The sequence below is a fragment of the Dermacentor silvarum genome, chromosome 1 (assembly GCF_013339745.2).
Source record: "Dermacentor silvarum isolate Dsil-2018 chromosome 1, BIME_Dsil_1.4, whole genome shotgun sequence".
Taxonomy (NCBI): Eukaryota; Metazoa; Arthropoda; class Arachnida; order Ixodida; family Ixodidae; genus Dermacentor; species Dermacentor silvarum.
The window spans coordinates 64253313-64275195 of NC_051154.1; the positions used below are offsets into that span (position 1 = coordinate 64253313).

At 46.1% G+C, this 21883-nt stretch overlaps 1 protein-coding gene across 1 annotated transcript in view; it reads right to left on the minus strand.

The window, feature by feature from the left end:
• Positions 1-5058: 5058 nt before the first annotated feature.
• Positions 5059-21883, minus strand: part of LOC119443576 (hemicentin-2-like) — a 404290-nt gene continuing 387465 nt past the window's right edge. Inside the window, exons 8-10 of the mRNA XM_049663006.1 lie at positions 15515-15850; positions 13173-13304; positions 5059-5063 (exon numbers count right to left, since the gene is read on the minus strand). Coding sequence (XP_049518963.1) covers positions 5059-5063; positions 13173-13304; positions 15515-15850 — 473 coding nt within the window. The remainder of the gene's footprint in view (positions 5064-13172; positions 13305-15514; positions 15851-21883) is intronic.

Sequence of the window (21883 nt, forward strand, 5' to 3'; positions counted from 1 at the left end):
GAGATTCAAATGTTGTGGGGCGCGCGTTATAAGAATGACTACAGATTAACGGTACACTGCGGGCACGTTTATATTTCGAATAGTAACTATCGCAGAGCAGTCATCTTGGAAACCAGGTGGTTACTATCTTCAGACGATTGGCCTCAGTATTTTTAACGAACAATCAGCAAACCTAAACTGTCCACTAACGAAAATATGTCAAAGCTATTGAGCACGTAGTGTCGCGTTAAGGATAGCGTGACTTCTTGTGCATGGCTGGACAGCATGCCATGATTTCGTTCACGAATTGACAGCGTTGGCGCTGGAAGCTCGAAGACTTTTATTCGCGTGGCAGCGTGGAAGGTGCCTACTTCGACGCTGCCGCCGCATTTTCGCCTCACGCTTTTCACAATGCAGCGTTCGGCTTTTAGAGCGAGTGAATTCTGCTCGGGGAGTGAAGTTTGGGCTAATTCCGCCGAAACGTCCCTCGCTTTTCCAATCGAGACAAGGCCGTGTCGCCGGAAAACGAGTCCAGCTCGTCGACACCCAAAAGGAACACAATTAGCAAGTCACGTGTGCCTTGCGAACATGCGTTACGATCTGAACCAGGCGTCACATGGGCCTAGACTTTCACATGGGTCTTGACGCTGAAGGCGTTATGGTGTGAACAAGGCATTAAAAATTAAAAAAAAGCAAGAAAAGAAGGAAAGAAGAAAACAAACGCCGCACGTACGCGTTTGAACCTAGGCCGATCATTTTGCTGAGCTGCACGCTGAGCTTTTCGATTCCCTTATCAGACCCGAGGTTCGTTGTGGCGACGTGTAACTTGAGGAAGCTTTCAAGGGAGGCATGTGAAGCAGCGATAAGTAGTCATTAGCATTTTGCACACAACGTTTCTTATACACAATTTACTCACTACACCTATTTTTTTCTTGTCGAAATTGCGTCCGTCGCGAACAGAGACCGCCGGTAACCGCGGGGAGACGTCAGGCGGTTGTGTCCAACAGAAGAGGTTTTGCTGGAATTACCCTTCACGAGGACTGTGTGCAGCAATGACACCGTATGTGCGACAAAGCGTGGCTCGCAAAAAGGTCTCCGCGTAGGCCAGGTTGAAGAGATAAGAAACACAACACTGATAGAAGATTTTATGGCAACAAGATAAAAAAATTGGGAAATTGTCGCGTCAATTATGCCAAATAATAGAAAAAAAAGTAAGTAAACGAATTTGCAAAACGAATTTTTTTTTAGTCTCGCGAGAAATTCGGTATTAGGGTAATGACGAGTGCAAGATGACTGGAACTATGCTACTAAGACCGCTTTCGTTTGAGCATTCAGCGGGGGTCAGAATTCCTGTCGACATTGGCCGTTTCTCCAGCTGAAGATGGACCTTACATTTCAACTTATTAAAGAAATGGATCAAAGCACATCAAGCAACGTCTTCGGTGGCACCTCTCATGCGCCGCATGCTCGAATACGTCTTCACAACTCACGATTGCGAGCCCCCACATGGAATGCGGTCCAGAGACGTGTGCTCGCAGCGTGCACGGGAAACCACGCCCCACGAGGTTACAGTACAGTCACTGGCGACCGTATACGTGACCATGTGCGTCTTGTGACACATGCGAACGCTTGTTTGAATAATAACTGTACATGGTAGGCTTGGACGACCGTAAAACTTCTAAGGGACAGCACGGGGCTCCAGAAGCCAGAACATACTGTACGCGTTCAGTGCGTTGTAGAACGGAAAACATGGAAGGAAAGCAACGGTATGCTCCTTGTACCGCAATTCAGTCATTCGAAAGCGTTGTTTTTACGTACCCCGTGAGTCACATGATAACATCGGAGACACATGCTCCATTTCTCTTCGCCGCGCTCGACAGCGGCGTAACTCGCTACTAAGAAAAGCCGCATTGAGCACAAAGAACACGACATATTCTAAACTGCTACGAAGCACTAAATTGGGAAGGGTGCGGGTATATGCTAGGAAACCAGTGGAACAGTGTATTCTACGTGTCATTGTACGTACCATATATGTTCCCGTCACACACTCAACATCACGGATCCACTATCATACATAAAATATAGCTGATTACAATACTCCAGTGGTCGATCCCATCCTATTAACAGCGATACTATGATGAGCTTCGCGCGAGGGCCTATAGCGGCTGTATCGTCATGGTGGCTACAAAAGGTTGCACAAGTGAAAACATTTGAAGCCAGCGTTGCCGTTAACAAAAACTGAAGTGCCGCCGCTTGTATAACGTAGGTGCTTCGCAGCAGCCACACAAGACTTACAGCAGATAAACACATACACGCATAGCTACACGGTGCAGCGAAGCAGGCAAAAGGGGAAACAAAATGAAGCAACAAACGAAGTATAACGATCACTGTGTCTCTTATCCGTTTCTACGAAGCTCCTTCCTGAAGTGCAACGGCCATCACAGTGTATGCAGACCGCTCACTGAAAAGCGGCAAATCGATGGTTCTTGCGGCTTAGTAAATCACCCCTTTTCCTGAGCTCTCAACCGTACTTTTCGCCGTTCAGCAGGCGTCCGTCGTTTGCGTCGCGGCTTTTGTCCCACCATCGGCGCAGCGCGCACCACCGACGAAGAGGGCTTCCCGGAGGTTGTCGCCCGCACGGAGTGCACCCGTGCTTCGTATGATTGCGACTGAGAAGTACCGGAGTGGTCGTAGAGAACACGTGCACAGAATACATGGGTGGCATGGAATGAGCAATCCAACGACGTCGCGGTGACGTATGCGTACGACTCCTCTTGTATGCGTATTGTGTGCATGTGTTTGATACTCGTTCAGGATATGCCGACTCTAGCGACCATCACAATGGCGAGAGCCGCGTCGAATTTTAGCGTGGCTGCGGCGGTGGAACGCTCGAGCGTCAGCGCCGACGGCCGGCGACCGATCGCGTCGAGTGAACCGACCGCCGGCGCTGAGTTCGGCGAGGGGCAGGTGGGACCTCTCACTGCACTCACATCACCTCGCGGGAGAAGGTCTGCAGCCGTATGCCGTTGTGGCGGCTGTGCAGCTGCGGTAGCGTGTAGTACATGTCGGTCGTGTGGCAGGGCAGGCGTCCAGCGATGGATGCGGTCTCGCGAACGTACGACACGCCTTCTTCGAGGCTGGTGCCGAACGGCCCGCTCGATGCAGTCGGCAGCCCTGCGAAAGCATGTGAAAGAGCGGGGAGCGCACACACTGAGACAGTGCGAGACGCGAAGAGTTAACAGGTCATTCTCACGCAACATGGTCCGACGGAGCCCGCCGAACATTCTCAAGGCCAGCAGAGAGGAACGGCGACGCGGGTCCAGAAAGAAACCGCCGTACAAACGAGAAATTTAATTTCAGCACCCGGTTACCGGCGATATAAAAAGGCTGTGCCGAAAACCCTCGCTCGTAACTGAGTTGATGATCTTGCTTCAGAAGATAACTCAAGCCGCCCGAAAAAAAAAAAAAAAACTGCTCAAGATCATTGTAATCACTGATTGGCATGCCACCTTGCGCTATTCAACTGTAACAGCTGCTTAGGTTAGTTGCTCGTCGCGTTTGCACCTAGGTGCTCGCAAATCAACGAGTGTACTCTTCCATGATACTCGGCAAAAACTATTAAACGAGAAGAATATTTAGGCTTAGAACAGACATCTCATTATAATAACAAAGGGTGAAAGAGCACAAAGAATTCCAAGCACATAATACCGATCACAGACGGGGGTAGCGAGAGAGAATCGTAAAATAAAATCAAGGAAAACCAGCATACTGAATAGTTTTAATCGTAAAAAGCGGAAATATCCATCCTGATTGTACACGCGACCACACGTTCCTGCACTTTATTATTCTAAGAAGGAAATGACGCTTTGTCGTGTGGAATTCACAGAAATCTGCAGCGAATCGGCATTATATGTTGAAGGTGCGGTGCTGGTGCAATATTACTGCGGTGTGTCTAATGTGTTTCCTTTTTGCTGTGGCCTTTGCTATAGATACGCAGTCAATGACAAGTGTGGCCTCGGTAAATTTCGGCCTTCCCACTCAAATGTTGATGCTAAATAACCTACAATGGCAACATTCGGGGCATGCACATCCCGAACTAAATTGACCACTACTGAGCTTTGAAAGCTAGTGCAGGCACAAATGACAATAATTCGGTGGCAGTAATTGCTTCATCTCAGTCTAATCACTTTCTTTTGTACGTTCCTGCTATTCTGTGCGAATTCTTGTTTCCTGTAACGTGTTGAGTTTCATGTAGTGGGTGGAGTAACATATAATCTCGCTTGACGCATCACAAAGATATATACATTTTTGTGCAACTGTTATTGAAAGAAGTCAAGTTTAAGGTAAGAACTATGCCAAAAAATATTACCTTACCTTTAATATCTAGCACTGAAACTTCTTCGTCAGCTGCGTCATATGCTTCCTTTCGTACTGTCGCGTTTCTGTCGATTGTAGCAAGGCATCTGTAACGAATAGTAGAGAGCACACAGAAAAATATTTTTGAAAAGGTTCTTTCGTACTAAAATATATATTATCAGAGTAAGGAAACTTAAACAAGCTTGGTGAACGTGCCGTCGACAAGCGGGCGTCCAGACGAGCGTCAGGCGCTTGAGGCAATGCAATTGAGTTTCCACCGTGCTCTGACATGCCTGCTCTCTTCAATGCTCTGCAGCGCCTGTCGCAAGCAACGCTCATCTTCCCTCTAAAGGGACCTCGTGGAGATAAGAGTATGTGTTGGAACCTTACGTGCCTTATACCTCTACGTTCCTGGAGTGTGCGCGTCTCTGCATTGTGATAGCGCTCTTTTATGTTTTTTTTTTCTATGCAGTGAGTTCGCATAGAAAATACAAATGACGCAGGGGCCGATCCCATGGTGACGAGTGAAAATTTTCAACCATGGTGGTCCCGAGCGCCACATCACGCGACAGAGCACTTCAAAGCGTATGAAACATTAGTAGTGACGCCAGCGGATGGCGAGCGGGTTTTAGCACCGTCTCAGTGAGGAAAATCACTGTGGACACATTTAACTGTCTAAGCCTGTTAAGAAACACTTGTGATACTAACCGCATCGAAAGAAAATCAGACTGCATGGAGAGATAGAGGGAGAGAAATTTAAAATCATAGACCAGTGTAATATAACCACTGCTGAGTAAGGGCAGAACACCTCGGGAAATCAAGTTTGTACACCCAGGCAGTCTCCGCCACACAGCCAATTTGTAGTCTTCGGTGTACATTGTATTTCTACGAAGGACTGACATTTTATTGATGCACTACAATAGGATGCGTTACAACAGGACAGGAGGTGAAAATGTGCCGCCATTTGGGCTGCATCCGGACGGTGAAATGTCAGTGCCTAATTAACATGTGTAGTATAACTCAGGTGACCAGTTGTGTGACTCTAGGAGTGCAAATATAAATAGTCAGCGCGTTCGTAGAGAGAGGAAGAGAGAGAAGAAAGGCAGGGAGGTTAACCAGATGCGAGTTTACGGTTCGCTAACCTTGCCTGGGGTGGGGGAAATAGGGGTTGGAAAGTGGGCAAAGAGAGAGAGAGAGAGAGAGAACCTTAAAAACACAATACGAAGGAGCACAACCACTCGGACTTGGAAGAGGCCTCAAATAAGATAAAGCGGAATACTCGCACCTTACGCCTACGAACGCGTCTGATGGACATGCTCATCCCACTGACATGTAGAATCCGCACTTTGTTCCGCAGTAATGTCGTTCATTTGTACTATACGCTATTCATCATATAGAATGTGCACAAACGATCGTATAACGCACATAATATGAACCGATGCGTCAGCTACAGGTTACGCATGACTAAGAAAAGCACTAGGTGAAATTTGGCACGTGACAGTACACCTCGAGGCGCTGCTCTACGAATGTAGCTGCGTGTCTTTACCGCGGGCAAATTATTGAAAATAATAACAATTAGGAAGCGTGCCAAGGCAAGGACTCGATCACTTCAATGTTATGCACAGCATACTTGCAAGAAGGGTTCAATTTGGTAGATGGGGGAGTGTTATCAACAACGGTGATTAACTTATCAGTTCTGCGGTTTGCTGATGACATTGTCATCTTTAGCAACGCTGGAGATCACTTACAAATAATGATTGAGGCTGTCAACCACCAAAGTCAAAGCGTAGATTTGAGGAATAATATGCAATGTTCAATAAGCCCGGCAAGGTAAAAAGAGTTGGTGACTGGTGGTCAGCCTCTTGCAGCTGTGCGGGAGTACGTTTATCTAGGCCAAGGGGTCACAGGGTAACCAGATCATGAGAAGGAAACCTTTAGATGAATAAAAATGGGTTGGAGTGCATCAGGTAAGCAAGTAATAAACGGCAGCTTACCTACGCACTTGAAATTAAAATTCTGCAATCATTGCATTCTACCAGTACTAACGAACGTGGTGGAAAACTGAAAGATAACGCAGGAACTTGACAAGTTGAAGCCAATGATTGTATTATACGAGCGATTACTAGAAAAGATAAGGCTTCGTGTTAAGGGGAAGAAAGAGGGCAGTACGGATTTTAGAGCAAACGTGGACGAAATAGTTAGCTAAGTATCCAACGGACCTTTGCATGCACGAAATTGTTACCTCAAATTGTTCAGCAGGTCGAGTTTGACTACAGATGATGTCGACCACTGAACTCCAGTATTGTTATTCATCACTATTCGTTGAGCAAGTAACGATGTGAAATGGAATGAGTTGTTACTGAATACAAGCGTGAACGAAATACGCGGCTCCTTAATGTCAATCTTGTATCTGCCTTCGCACATGTTCACATTTCCGATAAATAGAGACAACACGAACAATTCAAGATGCGCATTTACAGAGAGTTCTGTCAGATTTTACTTCAGGGCCAGAAACAGCATATTTCCATTATATTGACTTTAAAAGGAGAGAGAGAGAAGCAGGGTAATACATTGATGTTAACCAGACACACGCCAAGTTTGCTACCCTGGACTGTGGTAAGGAAGAGAAGAGAGAGAGATATCATTAGTTGCGCACACACTTGAAAGTGCACACCGAGTTTTTAAATGGTCGCAGAGACCTATCGACGTCGAGTACTGTAGAATTCGTTGCTTTCTGCGCCAGCCACGCGCACGGCTCTTGTGGTATCTCCGCCAGCCACAGGTGCGCCTTACATACTGTTCCGGGGATAACTAAGAAGGCTGATCTTGTAAGCATAAATTGTTCAATATAACAACATCTATGGCGGTAGAGCTTGCTGCCCTGCGTGCTGCTAAACAACACTCCCTACAAGACCGACCTCAAACGCAAATAGGTCGTCCTTTGCGACTCAATTAGAGGCAGCCCTTCACAGTTTGTTGTTTGCCCTATACCTCACAGGACTCAAGAGCAACTGGTACAGAAGATAAGAAAGGCTCACCATCAAGCTATCGAGAAGGACACGACATAATATTTCAGTGGCTGCCCATGAAGGAACACGAGCGGTTAAGATCTCCATTCGAGAATCGACGCTGCAAGGAAACAATTTCTTGGCTCGCACTATCACACACACTGATTGGTTGTCTTCTAATTCATCGAAGTGTTGCCTACATAAACTGGATCCTTCTCTAAATCTGCAATTTCCATCACGAATTTCCCGCTCCAATGCAACGTTGTTATGCCGCCACTGGATCGGGGTGGCATTCACGGAAACTTACACTTTCCGCATTGGAATGGCTGACTGCGTGCAACTCCTGAGGAACCGAATAAACTAGTGAACACGTCCTGTGCTTTTATTCCTGTTATGACGTCCAGTGCTGCCCTCTCATGGACAGCATTAAACCGGCTGGACTGAAGGATTTGAAAGGAAATTCTTGAAATGGCAATATGGAAATGAATACGAGCTCACGGCTTGGATAGCTGGCGCACGATTGTCAGAAATAATATCGAAAATACGTTCGATTGCATTCGAAAATGCATTCGAAATAATATCGATTTACTCCATTCTGAAACATGAATAGTTCTGAAGAGCGTTCTGAGGAATAAGGATTCGCGCATTTGCGTCATATCTGTATAAATGCCGCTATTTTTTTTTTTTTACTTTGTTGTTGTTCTCCGATTGACTTTTGTGCGACTATTCTTTTTAAAGGACTTATGAGCCCAGTAAAAAAGAAGCCAGTAGTCTCCAGAATCAGAACTGCAATCCAACTTAATCAGAACTGCAATCCAACAATATTTCTTCATATGCTGTTACCCATGGTTACCTGCGGAAAGAGGTCCTGTAGTCATAGGCTATATAGTGAAACGTGCTGTACCTGGTAAATGCACGAAGTAATTAATGAAATTAGAAGCAGCCAATATACAATCTAATGGGCCACTCCTATTAAATTATTGCATCTCGTTTTATTTTTATTTTTTACTTTAATACGCTGTTGTTGGCTCCTTAATTACAGTAGGATGCCTCAGTTACTCAAAAGCGCAACACATAATTACATCATCACTTCATGAGCGACAGGTTCAAAACACGCGCCAAGTGCACCGCGGCTTCGGACGCGAAACAGGAGCCCTGTTACATCGATGTGTTGCGTGTATTTGCTCTTTTGTGACCATCTCCACCATACCACCATCATTCATCCTTCAACTATGTCGCTCTCGAAACCCCTTTCCCAGCAGGGTGTAGTAGCATCCTGGAGGCAAACCACCCAGGCCGACCTCTTTCTTCCATAAACTTTGTCTCTCTGTTTCTCTCCGGTTCCATCAGGGAAAGTGCAGGTGAGTCACATGATATCACAAACCGCTCGCGCGCACGCCAGCCACATCCGTGCAGTGGGTAAAAGCCACATAATGACTCTGTCGTCGAAAGCTGATCGCGCGCGCCACATCAGCCCTCCCACTCGTCTTCATTCTGCGCTTCTGTTCATTCGACACGCGTTGTGGCTGGTATACTCTGCTGCCGATTCTCTGGGAACGCAGAGGGTTCCGCTTCTTTATCCGCTGCGGTAGCTCAGTGACTATGTCATTGCGCTGCTGAGCACGAAGGCCGAATGCAAAAACGATCGTGCACCCTGCATTGGGTACTCGTTAAAGAACCCCATGTAGTCAAAAGTAGTCCGGAGTCCCCCGCTACGGCATGGCTCATAATTATCAGATCGCGGTTCTGGCACGTCTAATCCCATAATTTGAATTTGTATTGTAACAACCTTCGCCACTCTCATTCCGTCGAGTGGTCAATCGACTTAGCTTGCGGTGGCACGGTCACAGCGGGGGTGTGCGTGTCAGTGGTGTGTGGAACCACTTGGCGCACGTTTTCAACTTCAGTAACATTAGACGGTGATGTATAGTCAATTGTTTGTTGCCCTCAAGAGCAATTGAGGTATCATGCTGTGATTGCGGTATCCGCATGTATGTATAAAAGGAGGAAGAAAAATGAAAAAAAAAAATGCGCGTCTTTACTGCTTTACAACTTATAAACGTGATACTTATACAACTTATAACACTTAAACAACTTAAACAACTTATAAACAGTTAAGACAGGAGTCAAAGGCAAGCAAACTAATATTTGTCGAGAGCCGCGATTTCGTAGTGATGGGCCTCCCACTCGATGCCATACCACTGTATCATCTACCTATAAGGCCGGCTGATCTTGTTCATAGCGCGAGCGGAGCGTCGTTCTGACCAATGACGAAGCGGGAAAAGCGCGAAAATGAGTAGCATCGGAAAAGGTTTTGACGAAGGGAGGTGCGCATGTCGGTTTTCAGCCGTCATAAGTATGTTTCTGAGAAAAAAAAGTGTTATTCATTTGGTTAGACCGTTAATTATCATTTAATATAAACATGGTCACTGGTATGTGTGTCTGTATGGAAGCCATTATATATGCGGTGCCGTTGGGGCACCGTGGAACAAGTCACGTCGAAACTGTAAAGTGCCCCATAACATGAATATGGGACCACCATTGTTTAGGCAGAAAAGTTCGTGGTAATGGACAAAGTAAACAATGCTTCTTTTTTCCTGCAGTTTGTCTATATAGATAGTCCCTCTGAAATTATTTACATTCACTGTGCTCTTCCTCCGTGCGGTGTGGCCGACCATGAGTACCTTTGGCTAATCTACGCAGTTCCCGTGTCCCCCTCCCCCTTTTCTATTATTTCTCTTTTCCCTTTCTTTATAGCGTAGGGATAAATAGCATTCAGACTCTACAGCTACATTCAACGTTAGTTTCTTTTGTATACAGCTTGTGGTGACAGAAGGAAGCAGTGCAGACAACAGAGTAGAAGTACACGAGTAGACGTTTTTACATCTTGAATATGGAAGACTATCAATGCAAGCTATACTTCGCGTTGTATTTCCTACTATATTATGTTGTTTCGCGTGTGGTAAGATATAATCATGGGGGGCATCATTTTACCTATGTCATTTGATTTTGATTTATCAATAGGTGTATTTTATGTCTGTTTTTATCTTTTTTTGTTTTCTTTTTTTTGTGCCGACTCCTGCATGGGCTCAAAAAGGGTCTGCAATATGCGTAAATAAATAAAAAAATACTTAAAGTTACTTGTCGCTACGATAAAAGAGCCAGCTAACGTCGTGCCAAAAATTAGACCACATGACGGCTTCCTAAACAGCCGCCGATTAATGTAAGTATTTTATCAGGAGCAGTCCCCCAAGACAACTGCAAGACTGTACTGATATTCAATACTTACGTCTTCTTGTGACCTCCGGCGTCTTTTTGGTGCAGCAAAAGAGAGAGAGAGAGAGAAAAGAAAGAAAGTACCACAGTGAAGCTTCAGTTGATCATGAGAAGTGCTCCTGAGCAGCTGATTAGCGTGCACTGTGCGTGCTGTCTGGCCAATGCGCGCACGCAATAGAAAAAAAAAATTAAAATAGTGGACAACTAAAGAAACTCGCACTGACAGACCTCCCCCCACGAGAGAAGCTAGTTAGGAGTGAGAGACTTGGTACGAGCATTTGTTATGGCCTTGGTAGCTGTTTCTTCTTCCCACCTCGACTAAGTCATCAATCAACTTCAACGCCTTTGTGGCGGTAAGACGACCGCTGTATCGAAAAAGGAAGAGAGAAACTTTAACACATCGCGACGATATCCAGACTTCTGCAGGGTGGCCTTTCAAAACACTTTTTGCGAGTACGTTACGGGGTTAAGTGCCGCGTGCCTGCAGGCGTAGGGCAGAGACGAGGAGAAAATGACGTGCTCTGTTCTTCAGAGATGATGAGATTCACAAAAGTTTCAGCAGAAAACAAGGAAAGAGTCCGTGTGCAGGGACGTTGAATCTACTAAAAAGGCGTTTACCTTCCGCAGAATAGATAAGTGTTATACGCTTTCAATATTAATACAATTTTCGCGGTTACAAAACTCAGCGGTTACAAAATACCATTCGTAAAAGAGCATGAAATATTTTTTTAGCATTGCACAAATAGTTAAGGTTACCACTTTTCCTCCTATCGCAACGGCGGTTCTTAAGCAGCAGTGCGGACGAGCATGTCATCGTGAAAATGCTCACATGGTGAATAATAATAAAATATTTTTCGAGGGGCAGGCACGCTGAAATAAAATAATGCCACCGCAAAAAAAAAAAAAAAAAAAAGCCTATGAAAAGCATTGGAATGAAAAAACAAACAAAAGTCTTAACCTCACGCCTTCTCTTACATTGCCTCATTCATTATGTATGACTATCTTTTGCTTCTAAAGCATAAATAGTTTGAGGAGTCAAGTGTAAAGTAGCAGAGTTGTTGATACAAAAATAAGTCCCATGCAGTTCCCCAGAATAATGTAGAATACACAAAACACAGCGACTAATAAATGTGGTAAGAAAGCAGATAAATAGATAAATAAATGTGACGGGCACAGTTGGTTAAGTGCAGAAGTTGTCAGCACCCTAAGGCGGGAAGTGTCAGCCCCTAGAGGCGAGAAGCGGCGGGAGCGTATGTGACTATGTGTCTTGCCCGTCAAATTTAGTTGAAGTGGCGGCCGCTAGAGGGGTCGCTTACTGGAAAAAGGTCCATTGATCACATGACAAGTTCTTTGTAGTCGCACTCATAGGCAGTCGCGGCTTTAGGCTGAGCCTTGCGCATAAAAGAAGCGAGATACAGCTCGTGTTCGGACTACAACTGCGCGAAGACGAGCCTGGGGTTCTCATACCACGGCTGCAACACACGAAATACCCGCAGCGTGGTCTCCACAGCAGCGCTTTCGAGAAGGTTTTGAGCGATAAACTGATGGGATTCTGAGCGATGGGCTGTTGGAACAGACTCAGAGGTGGGCTTCTTCGTAGCACAATGACGCGCATGTAGCAATGACACGCGAAACGCTTGCACTGACACTGTCCTTCACAATTATACTTCATGACGCCTGCCTCGTATTACAAGATGCTTTCTTTAGTGACGTTGCACATGTCGCTCCTGCTGCACTTAGGTTTCCGAAGATTTGTTTGTAGGCGCCAAGGAACCATGTTACTTCAAAGAAACAAACGATAGAAAAGTGAACGGCAAGAGCACAGAACAAGAAGGTAGAGAGGGCGTTAGGGGGACACGGAATGAGGAAGTTGTGCCTGTGCGCTAACATCGAACGAAATAAATGGTAAAAATCTTTGAAATTGTTTCACTGTATCTGGAACTTGGTATATAAAGCCGCACTCGTGACATTGTGTGACAGCCGAGTTCAACGGGAAAGATTTGTGAGCACCAAAAGATGAGAACCGAGTGCTGCCGAAGGCAGCTATTTTCTTTCGTTTTGCGCGCGCGCGCAGACGAAGAAAAGGAGGACGGCATTGTAAAAAATGAAAAAAAAAATAAATAAAAAGAATAAGAATAACATAAAGAAGGCGAAGGGCTGGCGCGTGGCGAAGCGCGCTTCTAGGGGTGATTTAAGACCAGTGTGCTTTCTCAACACGCAGCTGACACGTTGACAGAGTGAGACCCCGTCATATGTCATGATTTTGTGACAAGCCCCGGCCCGGAGGCGAGTTTTCGGGGTTAGTTCAAGCACGCGTGCAGGAGTGCGCCCGCGTCGAATCGGTTTCGTCGTATACACTGTGTGGGACCGCACTGACAGACGAAGGCCCCAAGGGCTGTTATTTCGGCTCGTGGCGAAAGGGGACATTCAGAAAAGGGGTGCACATGTAGCGATAAAGTGTTGGTTAGTACAGAAAAAATAAAAATAAATGCGGAAGTAACAACTGCCTCGTTGCAGATCAGCAATGTCATCAAAGGGTATTGTCTAACTTACCTCTGAGCGTTTGCTTCTTGCGCCAGCGATTCACAACGAATGCAAGAACCAGTAGCACGAGGCACAGAATGACCAGCACGACTATCAGAATGCTTGAGTAGACGCCGAGACCCAGGACGTTCCAGGCGTGTTCTGCAAAGCATAATGTACACATAATGTCCACGCGTGAGAACTGTGCATCTACCCAGTGCACGCTGGTCCCGCGATACATGTGCGCCTCGTCTGTGGAACTGTACTTATATGTATGGCTGCGCTATGGGGCTCTCTTTTTCGTATACGTCTCTTCTGCGCACAACTTGCGGTGATGCCGGCTCTGCCAAAGTCGCTGAAATCTCCTTTAAATTTACGTAATTGATGACATGTTCACGTCCATCAAGTTCTTGGCAGTGAGCGATTAATAGTGAGCTATACTGTCGCATGCAAATGTGGCAACAAAGCGATCGTTGCGAACGGCAAGGTTTCCTCTCCACGGTGTGCTGGTGGCACGCGGTTTGCTTTATGGTAATTGTAGGCAAGCACACGTGCCGACAGCCTTCGATAGAGCACTTCCTTAGTGGCATCGCATTTCACCCATGCACGCAGTCAGCATGGTTTCCTTTCAACCTTTTAATGGGGACCTGGTAAGTACGTTTCTGCAAACAGGCCATTTCGAATTTGAAAGCGGCGCAGTCAGAACGCTAATAGCTCGCTTTCATGCGCAGGCAGATTGATCAAGTAACTACAAAGATAGCTCAGCGTTTCGTAACCAAAGGCTTGCTTTTGAGTTTTACACTTTCTTTTTTACACAAATCTTACCGCCGAACAATGCCCTGCTGTTCGGGAGACGCATGGTCATAAAGAAAGTTTTAATTTCGCGTTTTTCTACCGAGGCTCGTAAGGAAAAGACGGAATTCAGTTTCAGTTATTAAATATAGCTTAACCGCGCTTCACTTAGTTAACTGCCGCCTTTTCGTTGTGTTTACTTTATATTTTGTTTCTCTCTCAGATGCTTTTGAAATGGAAGGCAACAAATCCTTACTATCTCCTATTCCCGAAAAACATGGTGATGTAACCGCAAGACTACTGGAAACGGATTCAGTTAATAAAGAGACGTTCACTTGAACGTCGGGACGGTTCGTGACCTGTGTCCTTCCACTTAATGGCCGCCTACATGAATTAATTAGCGTCAACATATTCGTGGAACCAATCAAGAATGTCCGCGCTGAAAAAAAGAAGAAGGAAACTTAAGGCCTCGTTATTTACACATCTACGAGATTTTGGTGAACTGTCTTCCACGAGGTTCAGCTACGGAATGAAGCAACACGCAGAAAAAGAAAGTCTTGCTCAACAGCTGCCAAGGTACTCCCCTAAAAAGCAGCTGCTGTAATTTAGTTACGGTCTATCGTAATCGAAATTTCTTCAATGACAAGCCAGCGACGAACCAATAAATCGCCTGCGACTAAGGCACGCCGCGGACTTTCCTCCGGACAAGGTAAATACGGCGGAGGACAAATCCAAATTGGATCTCGTGTGGAGCGAACGCGTCGTCTGCGCTGATCTTTTAGAAAGCAAAGTTTCCTGTTCTTGATAGGAGCAAACTCTGACCCCAAAAGAGGGAGCAGTACCTTATGCTTCATGTTACTTTTTTTTTCCCTTCTCTTCTGAGTGTCCTCGGTTTGACACCCGTGGAAAGCGGCTATTCCGTAGCTTTTTACTGCCAGTAGAAACATAACGCTATAATAGAACTGACATTTTCTGCAACAGACGACCGGTATAAACTCGCCGCAGGTCTGCCTAGGATTATTGTTTTCTCGTAGATGCGTGCCGCCTGAGCTGAACCACCGGTGTGCGCTAATCGGAGTCACGCTCTGAATAGCCTGCGCCATGTCAAAAACGCGTCTGGATACAACAACTCCCACAGAGAAAACACAGGTGGAATGAAACGCTAGCGAAATCAAAAGCAAGGACTTTATTTTGATGCCGTGCGTGCTGTTTGACAGCGAGTGGCAGGCGATGGGGGCGAAATGCAAGAACGCTCGTGTTCCGTGCATTGGGTGCACGTTAAAGAAAACCCCAGGTGGTCGAAATAATCCGGAGTCTTCCACTGTGGTGTGCCTCATAATCAGATCGTGGTTTTGGCAAGTAAACCCGCAGAATTAGATTCCAATTTAACGTTGGCAACATACACTCGTAACGTTGCCCACACACTGAGTTGCCAAACATCCCCCGCAAAGTTCATTTTGACAGCTTCATTGGTTCTCTCAGTTAACTTGCGTCGAGATTTCATACGTGGACGTTGGGAGCGGGCGTTCTCAGCCGCATCGATTACAGCTTCCGGCTGCAGGCTGGTAAAAACGGCTCACCTGTGTCAAGGAGCGCTTCGGCTGATGTCAGCGTGCTAGCGTAGAGCTTGACGGCGTTGCTGTGACCCAGGCTGTTGACTCCGTAGAGGACGATGAAGTACTCCGTGCGCGGCTGCAGGTTGCGAACGCTGAACACGGGCTGGCTGCTGCTCGCGTTGAGCACCTGCGACGGCTGCTGGCTGCTGTACAGCTCCAGCACGTACGTCGTGTTCAGGCCAGCGGCAGGGCCACGGGGCGTGTCCTCTGGCGCTCCGCCATGACCCGTCCAGCAAGTCACACCCAGCGACGTCTCGGTCAGGTTGCAGATCTGGCAGTTGTGTAGTGGCTCCGGGGGCTCTGCGCGCACCGTGGCACGTCACGTGATACGCACTACGAGGTCATTAAACTAACTCCTATTCGTTATAGTGACAACTACACATGCACGGATCTTCAAGCGTTTTCACTCTGCGCGTGCCTCTGTTGCCTCTGCCGCCAGCATTCGCCATTCACGCAGGTGCTTTTGGATGGCACGTTTACTGTCTCCCTTGCCATTACCTAAGCGGCTACCTAGTTGGACGACGAATCACAAAGCTCGCTTCTGTAATGGGAGTTTTGTGAATACAAAACATGTTGCAGAAATCCCCGAAACTGTGCTTCCTTTCTTTCTTTATTTCTTTTCTTCTTTTGTTTTGCTTTCTTTTTTTATTTGGCCTACTTGAAACTTCGCGTTGTGTGATTGGTTTTGTCTGCGCGCTATCATTGCTGTGTTCTGCTTCTGAGAGACGCAGAGGCGTGTAAAGACAGACTAATGCGTGGTTGCAGCGTGTAAGTATAGTTGCCGCTAAGCATGTCACTTAGCCATTGAGTAACCACAACGGCATGGTGAGATCAATTTCCTGGAACAACTAACGGCAGTATATAGGGATATATACAAGCGTTGTGCAAATTCCTGCATCAGAATTGTGCACTTTTGACCCCACAGGGTTTTTTGTTATTGTAGCTGGAGATTGGCACTTGCAGACTTCGAATATTTATCATGACTTGACTGCAATGCTTAATAGGTAGGCGCTTGTCCTGGCCACAAATATATCTTTTGATAGTACTCACAAAATGAAAATCGCAAATATTGAAGAAAAGTGTAGGCACCTGAAGATCAAGATCTTAGTTAGGCATCTATGGACATTTCTCGAATTTGTTTCGTCCAGTAAAGCCTGTGTCAAATTGCACTAAAATAAGTGTTAATTAGCAAGTCCTATTATCCCCCCCCTCCCTTTTTTTTGTTCTAACAAGCATTTACTTTCTAAGCATCAAACCTTATTCAAAGTATGTGGTCAACAGAAGATTTTCACCTACACCGGCGTTTCAATTACTATGCATTATCATTTTTCACCAATCAGATTTTACAGAAATCTCCTGTGGCAGATAGCTCAATTCCACATCTTCAGGTGGATTATATGATGAGACAGACAGCACCAGCACGACAAATCACAACATGCAATTTTGTCAATTAACAAACTTGCGTTAGCTAACTTCATAATTATGGAATTACCGTAAGTCCACATATTTTAACAGCGCATTTGAACCCAGTCAGAGAACTCAGGTCGCGTAAATTTATTAAAACTCCCGAAGAGAGCCCCAACTTCAAGGTATGCGCCTCCGAAATATACCACTTGATACATGGGTATTCCCCGTAGCTTTGTCGCACGGTGCGTGAGTTTATTTTGACTTGTGGAGGTTTTTATTTATATCAATAATACACTCTTGTGATCCCATCACGTTACAAACATCTGCAGGGTGTTTCACTTAACTTGGACCAAACTTTAAAAATATGCAAATGCTACGTAGCTGGACAGAACCAAGGTAATGTTGTTTGCCATCGCTTCGAGATACTAGGATTAAATTTTGCATTCCGCCTAATGAGATAATTAGTCTTAATTAATTAATTAATTAATTAATTAATTAATTAATTAATTAATTAATTAATTAATTAATTAACCAAATTCTCAAATATTATAGTTAGGTTAAATGTGTCAATGGGAAAACTGTAGAGCAACATGAGAAACTCCCGATACAGTTTTCTGTTGCTCAATATGTGTTACATAAAAGTGTTTTTCCGAGCATGAAAGATGCCCGCGAATACAGGCAAAGTTTTTCATGTTGCTCTACAATTTTCTCATTGACACATTTAATCTAACTATAATATTTGAGAAGTTGATTAATTTATTAAGACTAATTAGCTAATTAGGCGGAATGCAAAAAATAATCTGAGTATCTCGAAGCGACGGCAAACAACATTACCTTGGTTCTGTCCAGCTACGTAGCATTTGCATAGTTTTAAAGTTTGGCCCAAGTTAACTGAGACACCCTGTATATGTAGTCAGCTGCAACCACGGAGTAAGATAAGACAGGAGCGCCGACTCCGCTCGTCTGGAAGGGACACATTCTGCAACGCCGGCGCCTGCTTCACAGCGTGTTCTCCAGACGGCGCTAGGAATGAAGAAAAACTCTGCAGCGGAGAGGAGCAAAGGTGCGGGGGCTCTCTCGCGGCGCCTGCTTGCCTATCCGTTTTGTCGTCTGCTCCGCGCACGCCCTGACGCCTGTAGCGCGCATAGCTCTTGCGGTTCACGGAGTGACGTTAGCAGGAGAAACAAGTCATGTATCATTTTATTTTATTTATTTTATGCAGGCCAAATGCAGGGCATTTGTCAGGTGGCCTACATGGAACTTTACAAGGCACAGGAACTGAAAATAAACAAAGACGGAAAGAAAAAACTATAGCAAATGGTAAGGTGATATAACGGCAGTTCGGGTGGTCTCAAGCAAAGACAGACAACAGCGAAAAGAAGCTTTTATGGAAAAGCTGACGTTTATCACTCTTTTTTATCTGAGCACGCATCAAGTGCTAAGATGCTTCGCTTGCTTCTTTGTTTCTCGCGGTGCTTTTCGTGCCGCCCGGTTCTCTTGCGAGCAGAATCGCCACATTCTCATTAAACATAATAATTAGGAATTCTTGCCAGTGTTTCCTGCTCATTATTTCACAAGAGAAGCTCTGATTATGTGTCTGCATAACTGGGGGAATCATCTCGAAGGCAAGGCTGAGAATTTACAGGGTAGCCAGCCGGTATTTACACTGGCTAACCTCCTTGTCTTTCTTTCCCTTTCTCTCTCTCTCTCTACATTAAGGCATGCCTCTGGACAAGAAAAGGTACCTGCACTGTGTGTAGTTGTAGACAAATTTAAATTGAGCTCCTCCCGTCCTTCCGCATTGGCGTCTTCTGGTTCCTCCTGGCATTCAGCATCATTGAGCTACGCCAGGCTTCCCTAAACAAATTGAAGGAACTGCTCCGCCTCGAAGTCGAGGCACTTTCTTTACATCTAGTAGTACGTCGCCTTTGTCTTTGCTGAAGTAACTATCAAAAATAAGCTGCTTCTCGAAGTGTCGCGCACATATTTTGTCAATTGCTTTAAGCACTCGCTTACTTTCAGGAATTTTTTTGACGCCACTGGTGCAGTAGTTGAAGATCAGATGGCGAAGCGAAGAGCGAAAACTTCTCGCGTCCTTTGCCATAACCAGATTTACAGCCGGGAACAAAACACTGTCTTGTTGCTCAGTCTCTTCACGCACAAGTATCAAGATACCTTGTTCCGTCCGGCATGAATAAACATACTGTAGACACGGTAAACAAAGCGAGGAAGACGAAAATTTCGCACCTTCGCTTCCGCGCAGACGTAGAGGAGTGAAAAACAAGTACTTCTCTTGTGTCTTTTTGTACAGCATCATTTATCGTCTGTTTCCTCTAAAGACATCTAAATATGTTTCGAATGCGTGCATAAAAGCGCTACCGCGTGTTTATTTGCGCTTTTATTATTTGTGCGCATATATTTTTTGTGTTTCATTGCTGTTAAATTGAGACTGCCGAGGGTCCACGTTTGTAGCAGACGACACGCTCTGCGGGTGCCGCGCTGCCCGTTCTGCGCTGCCGTCGCCGCCGGTCTCCGCCACTCAGCGCATGCGCACATGGAAGCAAGCTGTTGAGTGTTTTTCACGCGCCTCGACAGATGGCGCTACGCGATGTATAATTTGCGTTGCACGGTTTGTCCCGAGCGAATGCGTTGCGCGGCGGCGGAGTCGGCGCTCCTGTTTATCTTACTCCGTGGCTGCAACAGAGTACACGATAACTGAAACCTTTGCACAGCGGCAGTCTCGTTGCCAGCCAGCCTTTGCGTCATTCTACGCTCTCAACCCTGTTCTTCATTCCACCCTCCTCCTTCTCCTTGAGCTCTTGCTTTGTTTTATTTTGCCAGTGAGGTGTAGCGCTTTTGCTTCTGTATATCAACTTCTACTCACTGATAAACAAGAAAAAAGAAAGCAAACGTGTTTTCAATGATACCACACAACAGCACCATACGTTTTGTTGGCATGCAATGGGACAGCCAGATGATCAGGGTCGCTTGTTTCTTTTATGAATCCCGAACATACTTAGGATACTGCATAGAGCTTTTGGCGTCCCCGGGAGTATACGAAAAGGTCGAACCGTAATATGTAACTAGGGACTGCGAAAATGAAATAATGATACAAATTTCTTCATTCGCCTGCCACCCTCCCCTTTCGCACCCACCATCGGCCTTCCTACGCCCATAAAAAGAAAACATATATAGAGGAACGAACATGAACCACTGAGGACCCTATGAAGTTATTAAAAAGATAAACAATGTATTCCGCGCCGCACACACGTGGCACCGCCACCCACGCAGCAGCGACCTACAAATACGAGCTATAAGTGAGAAATAGCGATGCAGGCAGACTATAGCGAGATTACGACACCGCAAATGACCCCACTTTCCGGCGAAAGTGTATCACCACCGTCGCAGCTATCCTTTTTAATTCCCGCCATCATGACGCCCCCTTCCTCCAGACACGCACACAGACACGCTCTCTCTCTTTCGCACAGACAAAAGTCGTTCGGAAATGAGCGCAGCGTGTACGGTTCCCCCCACCTCCCACGGTTTGTTAAGCGACACGACGGAGTGAACAGACGCAGAAGGAGCAGATAAAGGCCGAGTCGGAAACAGATGTCTGCATTCTCCTTGGCTGCGCGCACAATGGCCTCCCGCAGGCAGATGAGGGAAGCGGGGAGAGGAGCGGCGCCGAAGAAATGGGACAAAAAGGATCGAGAACGGCAGAATTAAAAAAGTGCGCCTTATCGGTTCGACATTGCGGGTCGGAAATGTACACAGACAGTATAGCGCGGCCGCAAAGGAGACGGGGCACAAAAGCAACTTTATTCGGTGCCAGTGACGGTGCCGATAAGGTGCGCCGGTGCGGCGGCCACTGCAGCCGGAGGAGAGAGAGAGAAAAAAAAAAAAAATAAGTGGCCCGCGGGGCAGTCCCATCGGGGAGAGCGCCAAACACGCATGCATGAGGGAACATGCATAATTAATGGCGGATAAAAGTTCTGGCCGGTGTACGGCGGGCTGGACACCTAATTCAAGCGGCGTGCGACTGCAGTTTCGCACCGACACCGGGCAGTTCTGCTTGGCCGCCTAAGCATTCTGTTCGTTGCTTGCTGTTCACCTGTGCGCCTCACGCTCCGCAGTGGCGTGCACTTTTGAAGGCGGGGGAACGACAGTGACGCTTCTGTTTTTGCGTGCATCGCTAAGAGGAGAGAGAGAGAGAAAAAACACCGTATTTATATAAAAAGATGAAAATTAATATATATATATATATATATATATATATATATATATATATATATATTCTTGGGTATTACGTGTCAAAACCCCGATATGATTATGAGGTACGCCGTAGTGGGGCACTCCGGATTAATTTAGACCACCTGGGGATCTTTAACGTGCACCAAACGCATGGTACACGGGAAAAAAAAAAAAAAAAAAAAAAAAACGGAAATCAAAGCCTTCAGTCCAGGGCCTTGCTGGCGTTCTTCTCCAGTGGAGGCAATGCGGATACTCCTGCACTCATATGCAGAGAGATATGACGAGCGAGGCCTACAAATGAACGGCCGCGCGACTGACGGGAAACCCAAGACATTCCTTAAAGTAAGTACCGAGGGAGCATTCGAAGCAGGTTTTCATTCTCCTCGCTCATGTGATCCGGTATTGTGTAATCTCCTGGACGAGTTCTTTCTTTTGCTGTCTAATGCTCCACTGCTTCCTTCATTGTCTTTTCCACACCGTTTTCAACCACCGGCAGTGTGGCAGCCATTTTGGACACGTTACAATGGGCCCAACACGTTCTTCGCCGTCTGGTGCTCAGCACGCCCGACAAGATGCTCTGAGAAAGGCAAAGAATCGCAAATAGATAGGAAACAGATGAAACGCGCAGTGATCTTCCTTGTTGTCTTTAGGGACAGGGTCTAGCACCTGCCTCTC